Raw genomic sequence first — 17751 nt, 5'->3', positions numbered from 1 at the left:
GCTCACTTTGAATGGAGTGTGTTTCATGATGAACAGCGAGGTAACATTGTTGTCTGACTGGAGTCTGGTGGCTTTGAGGAGAGCACTTATTTTCTATTATTCGCTGTATTTCATTTAAATAGTTGTCCAAATCCCTGTTGATTTTATTTAATTGTATTTTCACTTCAACGCGCATCAGGGATATGAGCGTGTCCACGAGGGTCTGTTTCCATCACTGCTGACTATCCCATAAATACCGTGACTACTGCTATGCCATGAATCCAATTGTAACCTTCTCACTAAAGACAAGAAACATATATCAGTGGGTGTTAATGGGTTTTTATATCCAGCGGTAAGGTGCTTACATTAACCCATAGCATTGTGAAAGTGAACATTCACCGTGACGTCCACCTGATATCCAACGCTGATATAAATTGACAGCGCTCAGACATTGTTCTCTTTGCAGCGCCGTGTGTATTAATATCACTCTTATATTACCAAGGCTTTGTTCTGAATGCAAATTTTAGCTCAGCAAACAAGCCAAGGGGCAAGTGAGTTCAAGGAGAGCTTCCTAATTGTGATTAAACTGCTGTGCTTACATAAGCCTCAGCTGCAACAAGTGGGACCCGCGTCGACAGCCAGTGACACTGAGCGGCACATCTTTTTTAAAAAGCTCCTGAGGAAAGCAGTGCACTGAGCTTCAATCCCCCCCCCCCCCCCCCCCCCCCCACCCCCCCCCCCCCCCCTCCAACCAACCCCCGACTCCACTGATCCGGACAGCGGGTGGTAAATATGCATGCGGGGAGGCTGAAATGCAAACTCACTGCTGGCACAAACACAGAACACGGCGGCGTGACTCGGGACGCAGACGCGGAGAAAATAAAACGACACGTGCTCACGCATAAGCAAGCACACGCACAATGTTCTTTGGACCTTCCTGGAGAGTTGGTGAAGGACGCTTGTGTGTGTTTGTGTGTGTATGTTTGCGCGTGACATACTTGGATGTGACATGGTCACAGGATCACAGTGGTTCCCCAAGCAGGCGGTGTCACTGACTGAGGGCCTCTTTGTCAAGGAGAACACTGGGAAGAATTTATCCATGTCCAATGAACAGGGAGAGGGGAGAGAAAAGGGGGGGGAGAGGAGGGGGGAGTGTAACAGAGAAAGTGCACTGTCGAGATTGAAGACACCGGTGAGAGCTAAGATAGGCAGAGAGAGAGAGAGAGGTCAGTGAAGAGACAGGGGTATAGAGTGTTCCTGAGACAAAATAGATATACAGAGGAGGGGGAGGATGGAGGGTGAGACGGAGTGAACGAGAGAGAGAGTGAAGAGGGCAGAGAGGCTGAAAATGAGAGATCAAAGTGTCTGCAGCCCTGTTGAGGGAGGACAAGGTGAAACATATAGGGAGTGGGTGGGAGGAACAGCGAGACAGAAAGCCGTGGAGAGTGCAGTTACTTGGGTTAGACGCAATAACACAAACACCTGATGCAACCCAGAATATGACAGTCCTGGAATACATGTTGTGAAGCTTAAAACTAGGGTTGTTTACTCCACAAATTAGAAGGTGGGTAGTTGTGTGTGCACATCACATATTGGCAATCAGCAGTGATGAAACGTCACTTATTTATCTAACTAGACAAATCCCACTTGGCTTGGTGTGTTTGTGCTTGACCTGAAGGGACTGGGATCGAAGCATTGTCTACTTAAAGAGATAAATGTGTGGGTTTGGAGTCAATGTGCAAGCGTTACCCTTCCTCATCATTGTTCTACAAACGCACTGTCCCAGAACCCAAGGTGACATCTTCAAACCCCCTGTTTGTCCGACAGACCGTGCAAACCCTAAGAAACTCTTTTTTATAATGATTTAGAACAGTAATTGAACACATCCTAACATTTGAGTAGCTTAAAAAGGCCCTTTTGTATGATTTGAACATGTAATAATGCACATAGCGCTCTGAGCACCAGGAAAAGCTTAATTCCTCGTATGGAGAAACCTACTGGGCAATAAACCTGATTCTAATTCTTAATTTAAATGATCAAATTGTTGATTAATTGTGTTCCGGTCAATGAATCAATGAACTGCTATAAACTCAGTCTGAGCACTCCAGTATTCCTGTTCTTGTAGGTGCATTATTTATTTCATTCGACAGTGTTTGGTCACCAACACGAGTAGACAATGCTGAAAGAAGTGTGAACCTTTTATTGTAGCGCTCAAGCTGTTGTGCATACGGATATGTTGTCATTGACAGCAGCAGACAGTGGTGTTGATTCTTCTCATTTGTAAGACGCCGTTTACACGAGGACGATACGGGTTGTATCTGCATAGTTTCTCTTGCGTATAGCCCTTTCGTTTACAGGAGGCCGTAAACAAAACGATAGAAACGGACCCCGCAAACGATAACGGGTCCCAAGGTGGATAGATCTGCAAACGGAGCGCTCTGGGGGGGCAAACGGCTCCGTGTGTACGCCTATACGATCATTTTCTGATAACGATGAAATAGCCCCGCCTCCCTCTCCCCACGCCTCCCTCTCCCCACGTCTCCCTCTCCCCACGTCTCCCCCCGCCTCCCTCTCCCCACGTCTCCCTCTCCCCACGTCTCCCTCTCCCCACGTCTCCCACGTCTCCCCACGTCTCCCTCTCCCCACGTCTCCCTCTCCCCACGTCTCCTGCTCAGAGATCAGCTGCTGGGCTGTCAGGAGAGGGGGAGGAAAAGAGAGGCTCCGTTTATTATTATTATATAGAGTCGTTATCAATTTGTTTTAAAGCTCAATAAATAACAAAGAAGACCTCTGACCGGCACTTTTCTAATTTTGTCCGGAAGATTTAAACTTTAACGGACATGTTGACCGGCGGAAAAAAATGTTAACGGAAACTCTGCCGCACGGTCCCCTCGTCCCTTGGAAGAGGCGGAGAGGTGGGTGTTTTTCATCTGCTGGTGGACTAACCGGAGAGAATTACAGCAGGAGCACACGCCGTCCACCGCGGAGAATAAACAGAAGGGCAACCATGGCAACCATGATCCGGGGTCTTCTTCGCTGCTTTTGGTGTATTTTGTGGCGGCAGCAGCGCCACTTACAGGCCCGGCATATGTACTACAGCGTTTCCAGCGGTCTCGTGTGAATGGACACGTTAATTGAGCCGCGTGTGTACAGAAGACTTTTTTGAAAACGCATACGGTGCGTAAACGCAAACGTTCCCGTGTAAATGGGGTCTAAGGCTGCAGTTTGTTATCTTGCTATAGATTACACTTAATTGTCGGATGTTCATTTATTTAATTCCCATTGTGTGAGAAGTACTCCTCTTAAAAACCAACATTCAACACTATAAGCCTCACAAGGTTGTGCTTACGGCACTACTTGTATTGAATTTCATTATTTACAAAAGCTGTTTAAGTTATTGTTGTTTCTTATTCCATATGGCCAAGTTTATATAATACCTTTTCCTCCTATTTGGATTGATTGAACCACTAGAACACATCCCATGAATAAATCATATTTGCTCAAAATCTAAATGTTTAGCCTCATCTCAAAGTCATGCCTCAAATATATATTCTGGAAAGGAAGGCAATACGAAAAAGAAAAGGTTAGGGAGAAAAACCGAAAATACTGCAAACAAAAGGCATAAAGGGAACAAAGGAGGCAGTGGCATCAAGAGGAGGACAAAGGTAAGATAGCAGAGAAAAGGCAGAGATGGTGAGATTAGAGAGGTACATGTTAGAGGGGAGGCGGGGGAGAAAGTGCGAATGGGTGCAAAGTGAAAACGCTGAGTCAATGCGACCGAGAACATGTGCTGCTGCTTTCATATCAGACGCAGACACAAAGTCCTACACACTTAATCCAGCACTACAGAAGAGCCACAAAGGGGTGAACTAAGGGTCCTTGGTATTTTTCCACTCCCAGTGACACTGCTCACACACACACACACACACACACACACACACACACACACACACACACACACACACACACACACACACACACACACACACACACACACACACACACACACAAATGCATATGCCATTTATACACACACAAAGATGAATACATGCACCAAACAGCTAAATCCCCAACTGGGATGAATGTCCCCCATTCTCTCTCACACTCAATTCTCTATCTCTTTTATACTCTCCCTTGCACCCTACACACACACACACACACACACACACACACACACACACACACACACACACACACACACACACACCAAACAGACCTCCCAGCTCATCCATATTGTCTGGGGGGTTGACAAATGTTCTGAAATGTCCTGACCGCGCTCGTTGGGGGACGGCAGCCGAGCTGTCTGCAGCAGGCGCTCTCTAGTCAACAATGACTTTTAATTGTGAGAAGAATGAGCAAAATAACACTTCTGTGCCATAATGGCCGGCGGTAAAGTCTTCTTAAATCCACATCCACTGAAGCCGTTCCACTTGCAAATTCAATTACGGGAATGATTCATCCTTCCATTATGATAACTGTCAGATTTTCTTGTGTCATACAATAAGGCATGAGGAGGGAAAACAAATGATTCGTCAGCCCCCCCACTGACACCCTTCTCCTCTCCCCCCCCCACCTCTTCAAGCTGCCTTTTCTCCATCTTTTTGTCTTTCTCTGCATCCCTCTCTCCTTCCTCTCCTCCCTTGCTATCGCTCATGCTGCTTCCTCTGCCTGAGCCTCCGTTCATCCCCGTCAGCCTGGGGGTGCGAGGCGAGATAGCGTTCCCTCGTTTTCCGATTTTCTCAATATCCCCTCCCTTCCCTCCCTCCCTCCCTCCCTCCGTCCCACTTTGGCTCTCCCTTTGCTTCCCCTCCTACCACACCACCCACCCCCCCAACATCCCCTTCTCCCTCCTGCTCTCTCTAGATAATTAAGATCTCTGATTTTACGGTTTTCTCTTTCATAATAGGCACTGCATACACTATAAGCTAGCTGCCAAGTCTCCTGCACACACACACACACACACACACACACACACACACACACACACACACACACACACACACACACACACACACACAACACACACACACCACACACACACACACACACACACACACACACACACACACACACACACACACACACACACACACACACACACACACCCAGCGTGTCAGGATATTTATGTATTTTTGCTTTTCTGTATTTCTCAGTGGTGCCAGGGTGCCGGATGACTTACAGCAGGGTGCAGAATGAAAGCGAGCGAGGGGGGGGGTTGATGTTGGGGGAGTGTTTTTTTTTGTGTGCAGCTCAGACTAGTCTGGCCCTCTCGCTGCTCACCCCCTGCAGACTGACACCCGGCTGCTACAGGGACTCAGCCGTGTTCTCCTACAGCAGCGGAGCAAGTTCAGCAGCCAGACACGCAGTCCAGATTAAACAAGGCAACCGCATCTCACCATTTGCTCTCTCTGTGTTTGCGCTGTCCTTCACCAGCGCATTGCACTTGGCTTTCTTTCTCTCGTATGCACTTGTAGAAGAAGTTCTCTGTCAATGTCAAAAGTAATCTTGCTTTCTTGAATGTACCTGAAGTATAGGAGGTTTCAAAGAATCCAAAGAAACAGAAGTCGTTAAGCAATTGTCTTTAATTCAATCACGAGAGACTTCTGTTTCGAGTGAACAAATATTATTGACATTAGCACAAGAGGATGAGAAATGGGAATAGACTTTTCAATTAGACCTCATTGTGATATCTTATGTTACAGGTGAAGGTGAAGCTGTAAGTAGAATAGGTGAAGTTTGATAGCTTCACCATGATTGGCTGTAAGAGATCATGGCAAAATGTAGTAGATGTATATAATCAGCTGATTGGTAGCAGCTGGTGGAGTGAGAGAAATACAATTTTCTTTGATCAGCTAGTCCTTAAAAAAATAAACATTTCCATCTGAGAACAGACAACCACTGAATTTGCTTACAGGCACAACACCTCTAAGTTAAACAGCCAATAACCAAATGTCAAATAGAATCAATAAAAACAGTCGTACAAAAATATTTTTGTAGAATGGCAAGAAAGAGAATTTAGTAGGAGGCGGTGTTACTTTTATTTCATTGAAATGTTGCATATAGGTCAATGCACCCTGTACATATGACTATAAACTGTAGGTGTTAGTGGTTCCCATCAAGAGGTCACAAGAGGTCACACCTGAGGAAGGGAGGACCAATAGTCTTTATTGCTTAGGAAGGGTCCTAACAGAGGGTGTTTCTCAATGTCGAGGAAGGCTGCTCCAGAGCCACTATATCAAGGATGCTACGTCATCGAATCCCACCGAAGGACTGTTCCAATGTCCAGGATGCTTGGAATTCTACCGAGGCCAGCGTCCTTCGTTGCGGGACATTTCGAGGCTGCACATGTGTATCCTCCGCGGTCTTAAAATCCCCACAATGCTTTGCGCACGGACCAATTTCCCAAATCTTTGGCGGAAATCGCGCTCCATTTAAGGCGGGGCCTCGCATATGACGCACACCTGTTAGCCTGTTCCACCATTCTTCGTTTTCCGAGGCTAGGAAGGATTCTTGCATCGCTTCTGAAGAACCTGTGTCCTACCAAGGAAGCGTCCTCGACATTGAGAAACACCCAGAGTGAAATGAGCCAGAAGAACCTAATTGGCAGCCATGATAAAAGCTGTTCTCTAGATGATAGGAAAGGGGCTTCAATGCTTTCTTTGTTATCTCCTCTACCTTAGGATGCATTGGACCATCCTTTACGAAAGGAAAGGAGATAATGCCGTCCAACAATTCCCAAAAGTGTAACACCATTCGCCTGGTGCATCATAATTATGTCGGCTGGTGTGCTGATGAATTCTCCTTCACATCTTTCCTTCATTCAATACACTTGTTCACACTGGTTGTGAAAAGTGGTTTGGAAAACACATAGGACATGATTTTTTCGAGCACTCCTGTCTGGAGAGGAGGGCGTGTCCTTTCCAGACAGGAAGTGCTCAGGTGCAATCACTTGACTTCAACGAGAGGCTTCATGCGCTGCCTTGCTTCCTTTGTTTGTCGTTCTCTTTTTGATTACTGCAGACATGTTGTTTGTGTCCTATAACTGATTTTCCTTAATTCATATTCGATAGATTGTTATTACTGCAGACAGTTTCGGTTGAGAAATGTGATTTAAGTTAATGATTTTGCTCTCTTTTTGCAGAGCTTACACCACACACACAACAAAATAAATACTCACTAAGCTTACCCAGTACCCTTTTACATGTAACACCTAACAGACAGGTATGTCTTGGATCATCTCCTGTAGTTACAAGACTTTGTAGAATGAAAGTCGTAGTAGTTTAGGAGCTTTAGCAGGAGAGCTTCAGAAAATAATTTCTCGACACAGTATTTTTTCTTGTCAGTGAGGTAGTCCATCCAAATTTGGGAATCAGAGAGCGGTGATGAGTACAAAATGTGTCATTAGCGATGAGGCGTAAACCATAAAGTGATAAACACAGTTTAGCTGCTGAACTAATGACGGGGCACATGAAAGTGTGGCATATTCCAAATATAGTTTATTTTTTTCATATTTATTGGTTACTGATGAATAACTGCTGCCTATTAGCCGCATTTTAATGTGGTGGTTTGGTGAGATGGAACTAATCTTAAGCTCTTTACTTTAAAATAAACAAAGAAAAGTGATGTATCGACATAAGAACATGCACAGATGGGACGCAACGTTTGCTGCAGGCTTTGGAATTAAATATGAATTGATGTATTTTCAGCCAATTTACAAGCTGACTTCATTTGTTTTAAATGTCAAAGGAAGAAAAGAATACCATTTCCCAACAAGAAATATAAGAACAAGCAAGGAGAATGAATTCAAATTAAGATTACACACTAACAAAGGGAACTTTTGCAGACCATTTACGTGCACACAAACCTATATAACACACGACAGGACAGGGAAAACCACATAAAGCACATATCTTAGTTTAATATGTACTGTTGGGAACCATGCACCATATTTTCTAAGTTGTAAGTTTGCAGAATAACTAGTCGCTGTGAAATACATGGTGGTGGTTAAAAGCAAACATATTCATCTCTGTAATATAGTGAGTATACCTGAGTACAGAACTTAAGTAAATGTCATTTGTTACTCTCCACCTGCTCTCCCGTCTCTCTATCTCCATCCTCCTCCACATCTCTTTCCAATCTCTTTTCAATTTTTTTTATTCCCCCCTCGTCCCCAGCCCCATTCCCAGTGCTCCTTTTTTCTCTCTCTCATTCTCCTTACTCTTATCACAGCTTTCCGTCTCCTCCCTCCCTCCCTCCCTCCCCCTTCTTCTTCTTCTCCCTGGAGAATAGAGGCTGTAATCTTCTCTGTCTAATGCTGTCAATAGCTCTCAATAACAATGAAATAGCACCGGTTCCATCCCATCATTGATGAAGGCATATCCTCAGTTAGGATCTTATTCGTCATCATGGCAATCTGCCTCTTGGTAATAGCCAATCAGGTGGCTCCTGTGAAATGCACTGCTCCCCTGATAGGTTCCCTGCAGGTTTGATCGACTGCACCTGAAGGCCCGCCACCTCAGCTGCGCCCGATCAATACGCCATCACACACACTCATCCTCATACATGTGCTGAAATGAACACACATGTCTGGAAGCCACGCACACACGCACGCACACACGCACACACACACACACACACACACACACACACACACACACACACACACACACACACACACACACACACACACACACACACACATACACATACACATACACACACACACACACACACACTCTCTTTGGGGAAGGGTGAATTGAGAAAGCGACCACTGATGTAGGGAGCAAACAGCACACAGTAGCAACAGAACAATGAAGTAGCTGTGTTGCTCTCACTGTGTGGTCAGAATAATAAGCTGTACATGTACACCATTATACAGTACATAGTGTTCACCATTTGATCCACCTTTATTAGAACATACTGTATATGATTTAATGAATAGAAAGAGGGAATAAATGACTCCCACTGTGTGCCAGTTATTATATGCTGTGTCTCACATACAGATGGCCCTGCATACGTTCTGCCACTGCTCACTTTGAGCTGCGGTTACAATAATTAGAGCAACGCAGCCATCTGCACAGTATGGCGCATGCTATTAGCATTACAGACATGTTTGTGTAGCCGCTTGCCCACCCTTTGACACGGCACAGGAAGAAAGTCAGGTCAGTAATCGTGATGAGGGATTCGAAGCACAGGGTTACAGATTTTTGTGTGCTTTGAACATCAAAGCTAAACAAGTGTTGGAGAGGTGAGCCCAGAAAAAAGAGATTAGAGGTGGAAGGGACGTTCAGCACAGTGACGGCAATGCGTATTATCTGCCTCTTTGATGTTCAGACTAGTGTATGCACAAACACACAAGACTCATTTTCATCCCCTCATGTGCTTTTAAAGGTCAGAGGTCAGATTTCTACCACTCCTGCATGTCTGTGTTTACAGCTGAAGGGTCAATTGAAGGTCATGAACTGACTCTTTCAGCTGTCTGTCAAATGTGTCGAGAGTTAGACTGGTTGACCAGCTTTCCCAGGTCAACTGTTCCCCCCCCATCCTCCCTGTCTGTCCCCCTCTCCTCTGTATTCACCCTTCCCTTCATCTCTCTATCCTTTCACACTGCCTTGTCAACACGTCTGTCAGAGCGAGGCCTTGTCACTCTGCTTAGCACCACTGAGGCTCAGCTGAGCTTTCTTCGTGTCTTTTTTTTGTGTGTGTCTGTTTGGAGGTCGAGGTCGGGGCTATGTTATAGAAAAAAAACATGAATGTGGGCTAGGGGTGCATACCGGTTCCTGGTATTACCGAAATACCGGTTACTAGCGGCTACGGTATACTGTACCGAAATCAGATCCGGTTTTCGATACTTTTTCGAAAACTTTTTATTTTTGTATTTTATTGTTTTATATTAAGTTAGGCGTAATATCCTTAAACTCAAGCCCAAACCGCCAGCCAATCAGATTGCGCGTCTTGCAACGGCTTCGGTGATTGGCTTGATTGCCAAGCAACGCCCTTCACCTTCCTCCCGAACGTCTGAGCCTTTCGGTTAGCTTTCGTTTTTTCATTAGCTCGATGTCGGCACGGAAATCTAAAGTGTGGCTGCATATGACTGCCAGTCTGAATGGTGGGGTCTGTAACCACTGCCAGTCTGAATGGTGGGGTCTGTAACCACTGCCAGTCTGAATGGTGGGGTCTGTAACCACTGCCAGTCTGAATGGTGGGGTCTGTAACCACTGCCAGTCTGAATGGTGTGGTCTGTAACCACTGCCAGTCTGAATGGTGGGGTCTGTAACCACTGCCAGTCTGAATGGTGGGGTCTGTAACCACTGCCAGTCTGAATGGTGGGGTCTGTAACCACTGCCAGTCTGAATGGTGGGGTCTGTAACCACTGCCTGTCTGAATGGTGGGGTCTGTAACCACTGCCAGTCTGAATGATGGGGTCTGTAACCACTGCCTGTCTGAATGGTGGGGTCTGTAACCACTGCATGAAGTTTATTTCTGGGAAAGGCGGCAACACATCCAACCTCTCAAAACATTTGCTACTGTCACATAAAATCAGAGTACAGGAATTTACAGTCTTCAAGCCCGTGTTGTCAAACGTGTTTTTCATTGTTTGTTCAGTACTAAAAGGTCGAAGTCCCACAATTAATTGTAATATTCATTTGACATTTTAACTATATCATAAAGCGCTTCAATTGTTCCCTTATGCAACATGAAAGTATGACGCTATGTATCGGTCGAGTATCGGTATCGTTCAGTGGTATCGGTATCGTAAAAAAGTCAACGATATGCGTCGTGGGCTCAGGCGTGTGTGGATGAATAGAACACGGTCGTACTTGTGTCTTTGTGTTTGATCTATTACTGTATCTGGTATATACTTGTGTATGCCCTTGTTTGTATGTGTGGAAGTGTGGAAGTGTTTGAGTGCCTCGATGTGTGTGCCAGCTGTTGTAAAGTCGTCTTTAAACCCCCTGGAGATCCCTTCATGGCTGAGTCCTGTCACTTCTAAAGGCAGTTTCTCCACCAGAGACATGAAGAGAGATGTGCGTTTATGTATTTTATTATTAGACAGGCGATGTGCATGGGACTGGGCTGCCTCTGTGGTGTGACAGAGAACATCTTCATAGGCTATTGTATGTGTTGTCACATTGTTGCTCCCACGTCATTGAAATGTGACAGTGCAAACTAAAGATAAGCCGCAGAATTAGAAGAAAGGGAAATTGTTTTATGCCAGGAGAATGTTGATGTGTCCAGTAACGTGTGTGTTGTGCCCTCCCTTCCTGCAGGTGGTGGTACAGGCAGCCAGCAGACCGTTCTCCATGAGGAGCAGTAGAAGATGCCGGCTCTGCCAGCACTGCTGCTGTCAATACACTTCCTCTTCCTCCTGCTAGTCACCATGCCGCCACGCTCCCTCGGTCAGACCCCTGTGCTCTCCTCCGTCCGCATGGGTGAGCCGTCCCTCCATCCTCACTACATAAGAAAAATATCTCAACATACTTTTCCTGGTTGGTTTTTGGGCTCTTTAGGTGACTCAAAGTGGGTTTTGCCACTTTTGTTAGAACATCAAGAGATAAAATGACTTTCAAAGGCCAAAAGTGCACTAATAATATACTTTTTTGTGTCCAATCTCGTTATACGGAAAGATATTTCACCATGCAAGTGATCCATGATACAATCTTATTAGAATAACTACTTTTTCATCTACTGTATGTAAGCAGGTGTGAGATGTTCTCCGAAGAAAGGCTCCATCATGAGTCTGACACCTTCAACAACACTCATACATGATTTATTACATTTCAATTGGTTTCCTCATACAGATGTAACAATTCCCTCCGAGTATTCGAAAAATAGGGTTGCCATGATATCAGATTTTCACTTTGCAGTAATTGTAGCTTCAATCATTTTCAACAACGATATTTCCACAATGTCTATAGGGAATAAAAAAGAGGAATCATTTTCAATCCTAAAAATGTATCTACCTCTTTGTTCGTTTCGGTGGATGAATTATACAAAAGATATGATGTGGAAATGGATAGAGAGTCTGTACCCATAACTGTAGAAAAATGTACAAAAAGATTTGAGAAAGAACAGAAAATGATTCAAGAAGCACTTGGGTATTAAACAATGTGTCATTTTAACATCATATCAATTTTAAATGTTTATATATTTTGGCTACAGTCAATGCCAGTTCATGGCAACACCCCTTACTTCGAAATATTACATTTTCTATAAGAAGTAAAGATTTGAGTCTGACCAAAATAACACATTGTCCTGCCAATGATCTAAACACATCTTAGACTAAAGGACATGAGCTTACAACCTAATAAGGCTGTCCAGCAACATCATCTCTGACCCAAACCATGTTCTGAACAGCGAATATGAACTGCTACCATCTAATGGGAGATACAGGGTCCCACGATTCAATAAAGTCAGACTGAAGCACTCCTTGGTGCATCAGCCAATCCTCACAGTAAATACAGAGCTGATCCCAGATCAAATGCACGCTGAAGGGTCTTTGAAAATGTTTTCTCTCAGTGATTGTGATGTTATGTTCAATGTTTGTTGTTTGTTTTTCATGTATTGTGTCTTGATATGTGTCTATGTTGATGTTACACATGGAGCTGCTGTGATGCAAGTCAAATTTCAGACTTGATCTGACCAATAAAGTATTATCGTATCGTATCGTAAGACATACATAAAAGCACAACAATCAATATATACAAAATAACAGTCACTTCAATATCTTTGGGAAATGTACATTAGTGCACTGAAGTGGTAATATGACATTTTGGGGAATACACTTATTTGCTTTCTGGCGGAGAGACCTTCACACTTCGTAATATATAATTTTGTATAAGAAGTCAATATTTTTGTCTGACCAAATAACACATTGGCCAGCCAAAATTATCTAAACACATCATAGACTAAAGGACTTGAACTTTGTAGCAACTAAATAACAACTACACACACTGAAATGGTAGTATGACATTTTGGGAAATACACTTATATGCTTTCTGGCGGAGCGACCGATGAAAGACCTTCACACTGCTCTCCTTCCCTTTCCGCCTCTCTAGCGGCGATCCTGGATGACCAGTCTGTGTGTGGGCGGGGGGAGCGGCTGGCGCTGTCCCTGGCCCGAGAGAACATCAACAGCGCCATGGAGGGTCCGGCCCGCACCCGGGTGGAGGTGGACATATACGAGCTGCAAAAAGACTCCCAGTACGACACTACCGACACCAGTGAGTGGGGCCGACGCATGCCAAAGAAAACCAGCAGAGCGGAAACATCCAGGATAATGACTGATAAAGTCCTGCTTAATCTATGACAGTCCAGCAGGGCATAATTAGCCCAGGCAGAAAGTGACCACTAAAAATACCAGTAGTTATTATTATTAATATGGACTATTAATATTTATAGCGACTGGCTAAGAGTGGAAAAGGAGTCTACTGCAGTTTTGATCCCACTTAAAAAGGCTGATGATATTTTACAAAAAAGATAATTACATTTCGGAAAAAAAGCTGCTTTTTTATGAGCAAATGATGTCCGGATAGTTAAAACACCCCCACTTTCGTGTGATTAGCAACCAGTAAGGGCGTTTGCTGATTAGTTTACACGTCATTGGAGACCAGTAATGGGCCAGTAAGCTTGTCTCATTAAAAACAGTGGACCAGTGCCCTGCAGTAACAGCTGGCTCTGCCTACTGTGCAGGACACGGCAACAACACATCATCAAACACTAACACAGATCAGCAGCACAGGCCAGCAGAAAGCAGCAGCAGCACAAAGGGCCGCTCCATGACACTTGTATTGATACACAGATTTAAAACAGAATATTTGGAGAGTGTAAAGACTGAAGAAGTGCTGCTGAATCCAGCCACTGAGCAGACAACAGGCTCCCTGCTCCTATTCTAATAGGTCCCCGACCCTGCCACGAGCTACTGGCAAAATGTCTGTGTGCTGAAGATGGGGTGTGTACATCTGTGCATGCTTGAGTTGTGTGTGTTCTGATGTGTGTGTGTGTGTGTGTGTGTGTGTGTGTGTGTGTGTGTGTGTGTGTGTGTGTGTGTGTGTGTGTGTGTGTGTGTGTGTGTGTGTGTGTGTGTGTGTGTGTGTGTGTGTGTGTGTGTGTGTGTGTGTGTGTGTGTGTGCCCTTGACCGATGGGCAGGAGACTTTGACAGGCTTGTTTGCTTTCGGCTTATTTTGGTCTCTGGATCAGAGAGCTCATCATCTTACAGCTACGGCTGTCTGAGGCACACACACACACACACACACACACACACACACACACACACACACACACACACACACACACACACACACACCCAATCACACACATTTTCATACACATTTTCACACACACACATTTTCACACACACACACAATCATGCACATTTACACATGCATGCACACACATCCCTATCTTCAGACACAAATGCACATTCACACGGTGTGGGCGCACACACACAGAGGCAGTGGCAGCGACTGAGGACGACTAATTGGGATGAATTAAAATACCAACCAAATATACCAGCAATAAAAAGAGCTTTATTACTATAAGAATAACGCAGTTAACTCCACAGACTCATTTCTTCTGGATCTCTGAAAGCTGTTTTTTTTTTAGGTGGGTAGACAGAAAACAGTAATAAAAACTCATTAGACTAAAAGATACTGTGCAAAACAAGTTAGACTGTGGCGCAGGGGGTAAATAAGCTTCTACCAATCAGAGGGTTCGATCCCACCCCCTGCAGTAAACATGCCGAAGTGTCCTTGAGCAAGCTGTCCAACCCCTTAGTGCTCCTCGGCATGTCTACAAAATGTCAGCTAGATTACCATTTATTTAATATTCGCTTTATGGTAAATGATGAATTTATCCTTTTTTTGGAAGACTGGTCAATGGTAGCAAAATATGCTTATTGCTTTCTTGTTGAGAGTTAGATGAGACCACTCTGAAGGCTTCATACGACTGACTAACTACAGTCTGCAGCCGGTTAGCTTAGCCTAGCTTCATATTTGTCGTCCAGTCTTGAGACATTAGTCTTCTCCTCTGACTCCTGGCAGGAAAGTGAATAAGCGTATTGATCAGTTACAGAGACTGCAGGCTGCTCAATTAGTCAAGTGTAAGACAGATGATGACCACAACTGTCCTGTAACTAACTTTTAATCATTAATGTATATGTTCAGCATAATGGAGACAATTTAAAAAGCATCAAGTTTTTGACCTTAGCTGATCTTTGTCAGGATTTCAATGAAGAGAGAGTAACTGAGCCTTGCCTTTTAATACATTATTTCAGAGGGTTGTGCTTATTGGGTGATTAGGGTATTAAGTGTGAGACTATGAGAGTCCTTCAGAATTTTTAACAAGTTAAATTGAAAGTTCATAACCAGAAAAGAAAGGATTTTTACTTTTACTTTACTTAAGATCCCCCTACAGAGTGTACTTCTGCGAATATCACTAATCTTCTTGGGGTCAAAAGAAAAGCCATTCAAACATCACATTATTGACAATAAAATAAAATATTTTTTAAAATCAGAGTAAGTGAATAGATATCTTACATTCATACTTAAGTAAACATGGCAACCTCCTAAAAACCTTAACTTACGTTGATAAGATGTATTAAACAAAAAGATAATTTCTTCCCATTAAGATGGGAATATGGATATAGTGGAGACTTGTTGTCATATGGAGGTTTTGGAGAGTGAAATGTATGCTTGAACTGCATCAATAGAGATGTTGTTAGGTTGAGCCTCTCCTGAACAAAAGTGTAAAATCGTTTCCCGCCTCCCCCACATCGATGTCTTTGTGCAAATAATTATGCAAACTGGCATTTGTTATTCGAAGGCGACCATCAGTCTGTTACGATTGTTCTAATGCCAGAGATATAATAACATTCAAAATTAATGTTTCAAAATCATTCAAATCAATAAAAAGAACTGTCTTAACAAGTGAATAATCGCAGCAGGCAACCCTGGCCTGCCCTGCTGTCGTCCCCGGAGCATTCGTCTCAACATAAATCTGATTATAATGAGACACATCGTGCTGCTACAATAGAAGCAGTGCTTAAAGTGAAATACTAATGCAACTTCTGAGTTTTTTTGCTGCATTTTGAATGTCCCCTCTTCTCCCCTGACTGCAGCTGTGTTACTGTATGCCAACTGCGAGCTGCCATCAAACTGTAGCAGAGGGAGAGGAATGTGTCTGCATATTCAATGTGTATATCCCCCCTTCTTCCCTTTCAGTGTGTCAGATTCTACCCAAAGGCGTCGTCTCTGTGATAGGTCCCGCCTCCAGCCCCGCCTCCGGTTCTACTGTCAGTCATATATGTGGAGAGAAGGAGGTGAGTGTGGAGGATTAACACACACAGATTTCATGTAAACATACAGACAACTAGTTCTTCTTCCTCTCTGACACACTACCCCTCCTACCCACACACACGTCATGATGAATGTCTCTAAAGATGAGTTTTCCTCGCATTTCTTCTCATATAATTATCCATCATCCAACTGCTTTCTCCCCGTAGCCTTTTATATTCAAGGTGCCTCTTCCATCTATCTTTCCTTTCTTTTTCTCCCTCTGTAGCCTTCACTAATGGATGGTTCTTCTTATTCACAGTTTTTTCCTGCTCGAGTGTTAGAAGGGGAGTTAATCACGAGACATTTGCCTTCCTTAATGTTCCTCTCTCCTCTCTGCCAGATCCCTCATGTAAAGATCGGTCCGGAGGAAACTCCCCGCTTGCCGTACCTGCGATTCGCCTCTGTCACGCTGTACCCTAGCAACGAGGACCTGAGTCTGGCCATAGGATCCATCTTACGCTCGTTCAGTTACCCATCAGCCAGCCTGGTGTGTGCCAAGGCTGAGTGTGAGTACACGTAGTTCCCCTTCTATTGTTATCAAATCAAATCAAGTTTTATGTATAAAGCACATTTAAAAAACGATTTTCGGTCGAGCCAAAGTGCTGTACATGTAATAAAAGCACACTACAATAACATAAGAAAATGAAATAGAAAAGACAAGAATTTACAACAGAAAGATAAAGACAAAACACAGAGAAATGTCAGGTGTCATGCTCAGCTCTGACTAGAAGGCCAGAGAGAGTGTTGCACAGTACTTTATGTGCAACTGCATAGCTGTGTTTGTTGTTTAGGTGGGTGTAAGTGCATCAATTGTGTTCCAGCTATACCGACTATATATCTGTGTGGTTTTTAACGTGTGTGCGTGCAAATGCCTCTGTGGGAGTGTTGGCACATTCACACAGTTTGGGCGGATATGACTGTTTTGCACGGTTGGACACTCATTTTGACAGTCTGGTCATGAAGTTCTGTCTGTGGTCCGAGATCACAACACGGCTCCTGCTGCTGCTCTTCTATTTTTTTCAATGCTCTTGCACACTGTCTCTTATTCACCTCAGAGGGTTTTTCGGCCAAACCAATTTCATAAATATTCGTGTTTGAAATGCTTTCCGGTATTGGAAGAACTTAGGGGACATTTGATTTAACTTGCCAGGCACTCAGAGAGCTTTAACATCACAGGGGAATTGGGGCTTAGTCACTAGCCCTCTTTATTTTCATTTTGAAAGAGTGCGTTATTGATTTATTATGCACTGCCCCAGCGAGAGTAGAGGGAATTAAAGGGCTTGGTCCGACGGTGGCTGTAGTATTTAAACAAAGCTCGAAATAATGTATGCAGTAGGAGGTGAAAAATACTAATTTCTTCCACTGAATAGTCATCTGACATTATGTGTGTGAGTGAAACTGAGCTGTTGTGCAGCTGTTAACGTCTCACACAAGCCG

General features: G+C 44.0%; 1 protein-coding gene across 1 annotated transcript in view; it reads left to right on the top strand.

Annotated features, from left to right (window-relative positions):
- Nucleotides 1-17751, top strand: part of grik5 (glutamate receptor, ionotropic, kainate 5) — a 100432-nt gene that overhangs the window by 45189 nt on the left and 37492 nt on the right. Inside the window, 4 exon segments of the mRNA XM_034123903.1 lie at nucleotides 11250-11411; nucleotides 13038-13202; nucleotides 16201-16298; nucleotides 16655-16820. Coding sequence (XP_033979794.1) covers nucleotides 11300-11411; nucleotides 13038-13202; nucleotides 16201-16298; nucleotides 16655-16820 — 541 coding nt within the window. The 5' untranslated portion in view covers nucleotides 11250-11299.

Source organism: Trematomus bernacchii, unplaced genomic scaffold (assembly GCF_902827165.1).
Source record: "Trematomus bernacchii unplaced genomic scaffold, fTreBer1.1, whole genome shotgun sequence".
Taxonomy (NCBI): Eukaryota; Metazoa; Chordata; class Actinopteri; order Perciformes; family Nototheniidae; genus Trematomus; species Trematomus bernacchii.
The sequence above is the reverse complement of the archived record's forward strand: the minus strand, read 5'-3'. Positions and strand labels throughout refer to the sequence as shown.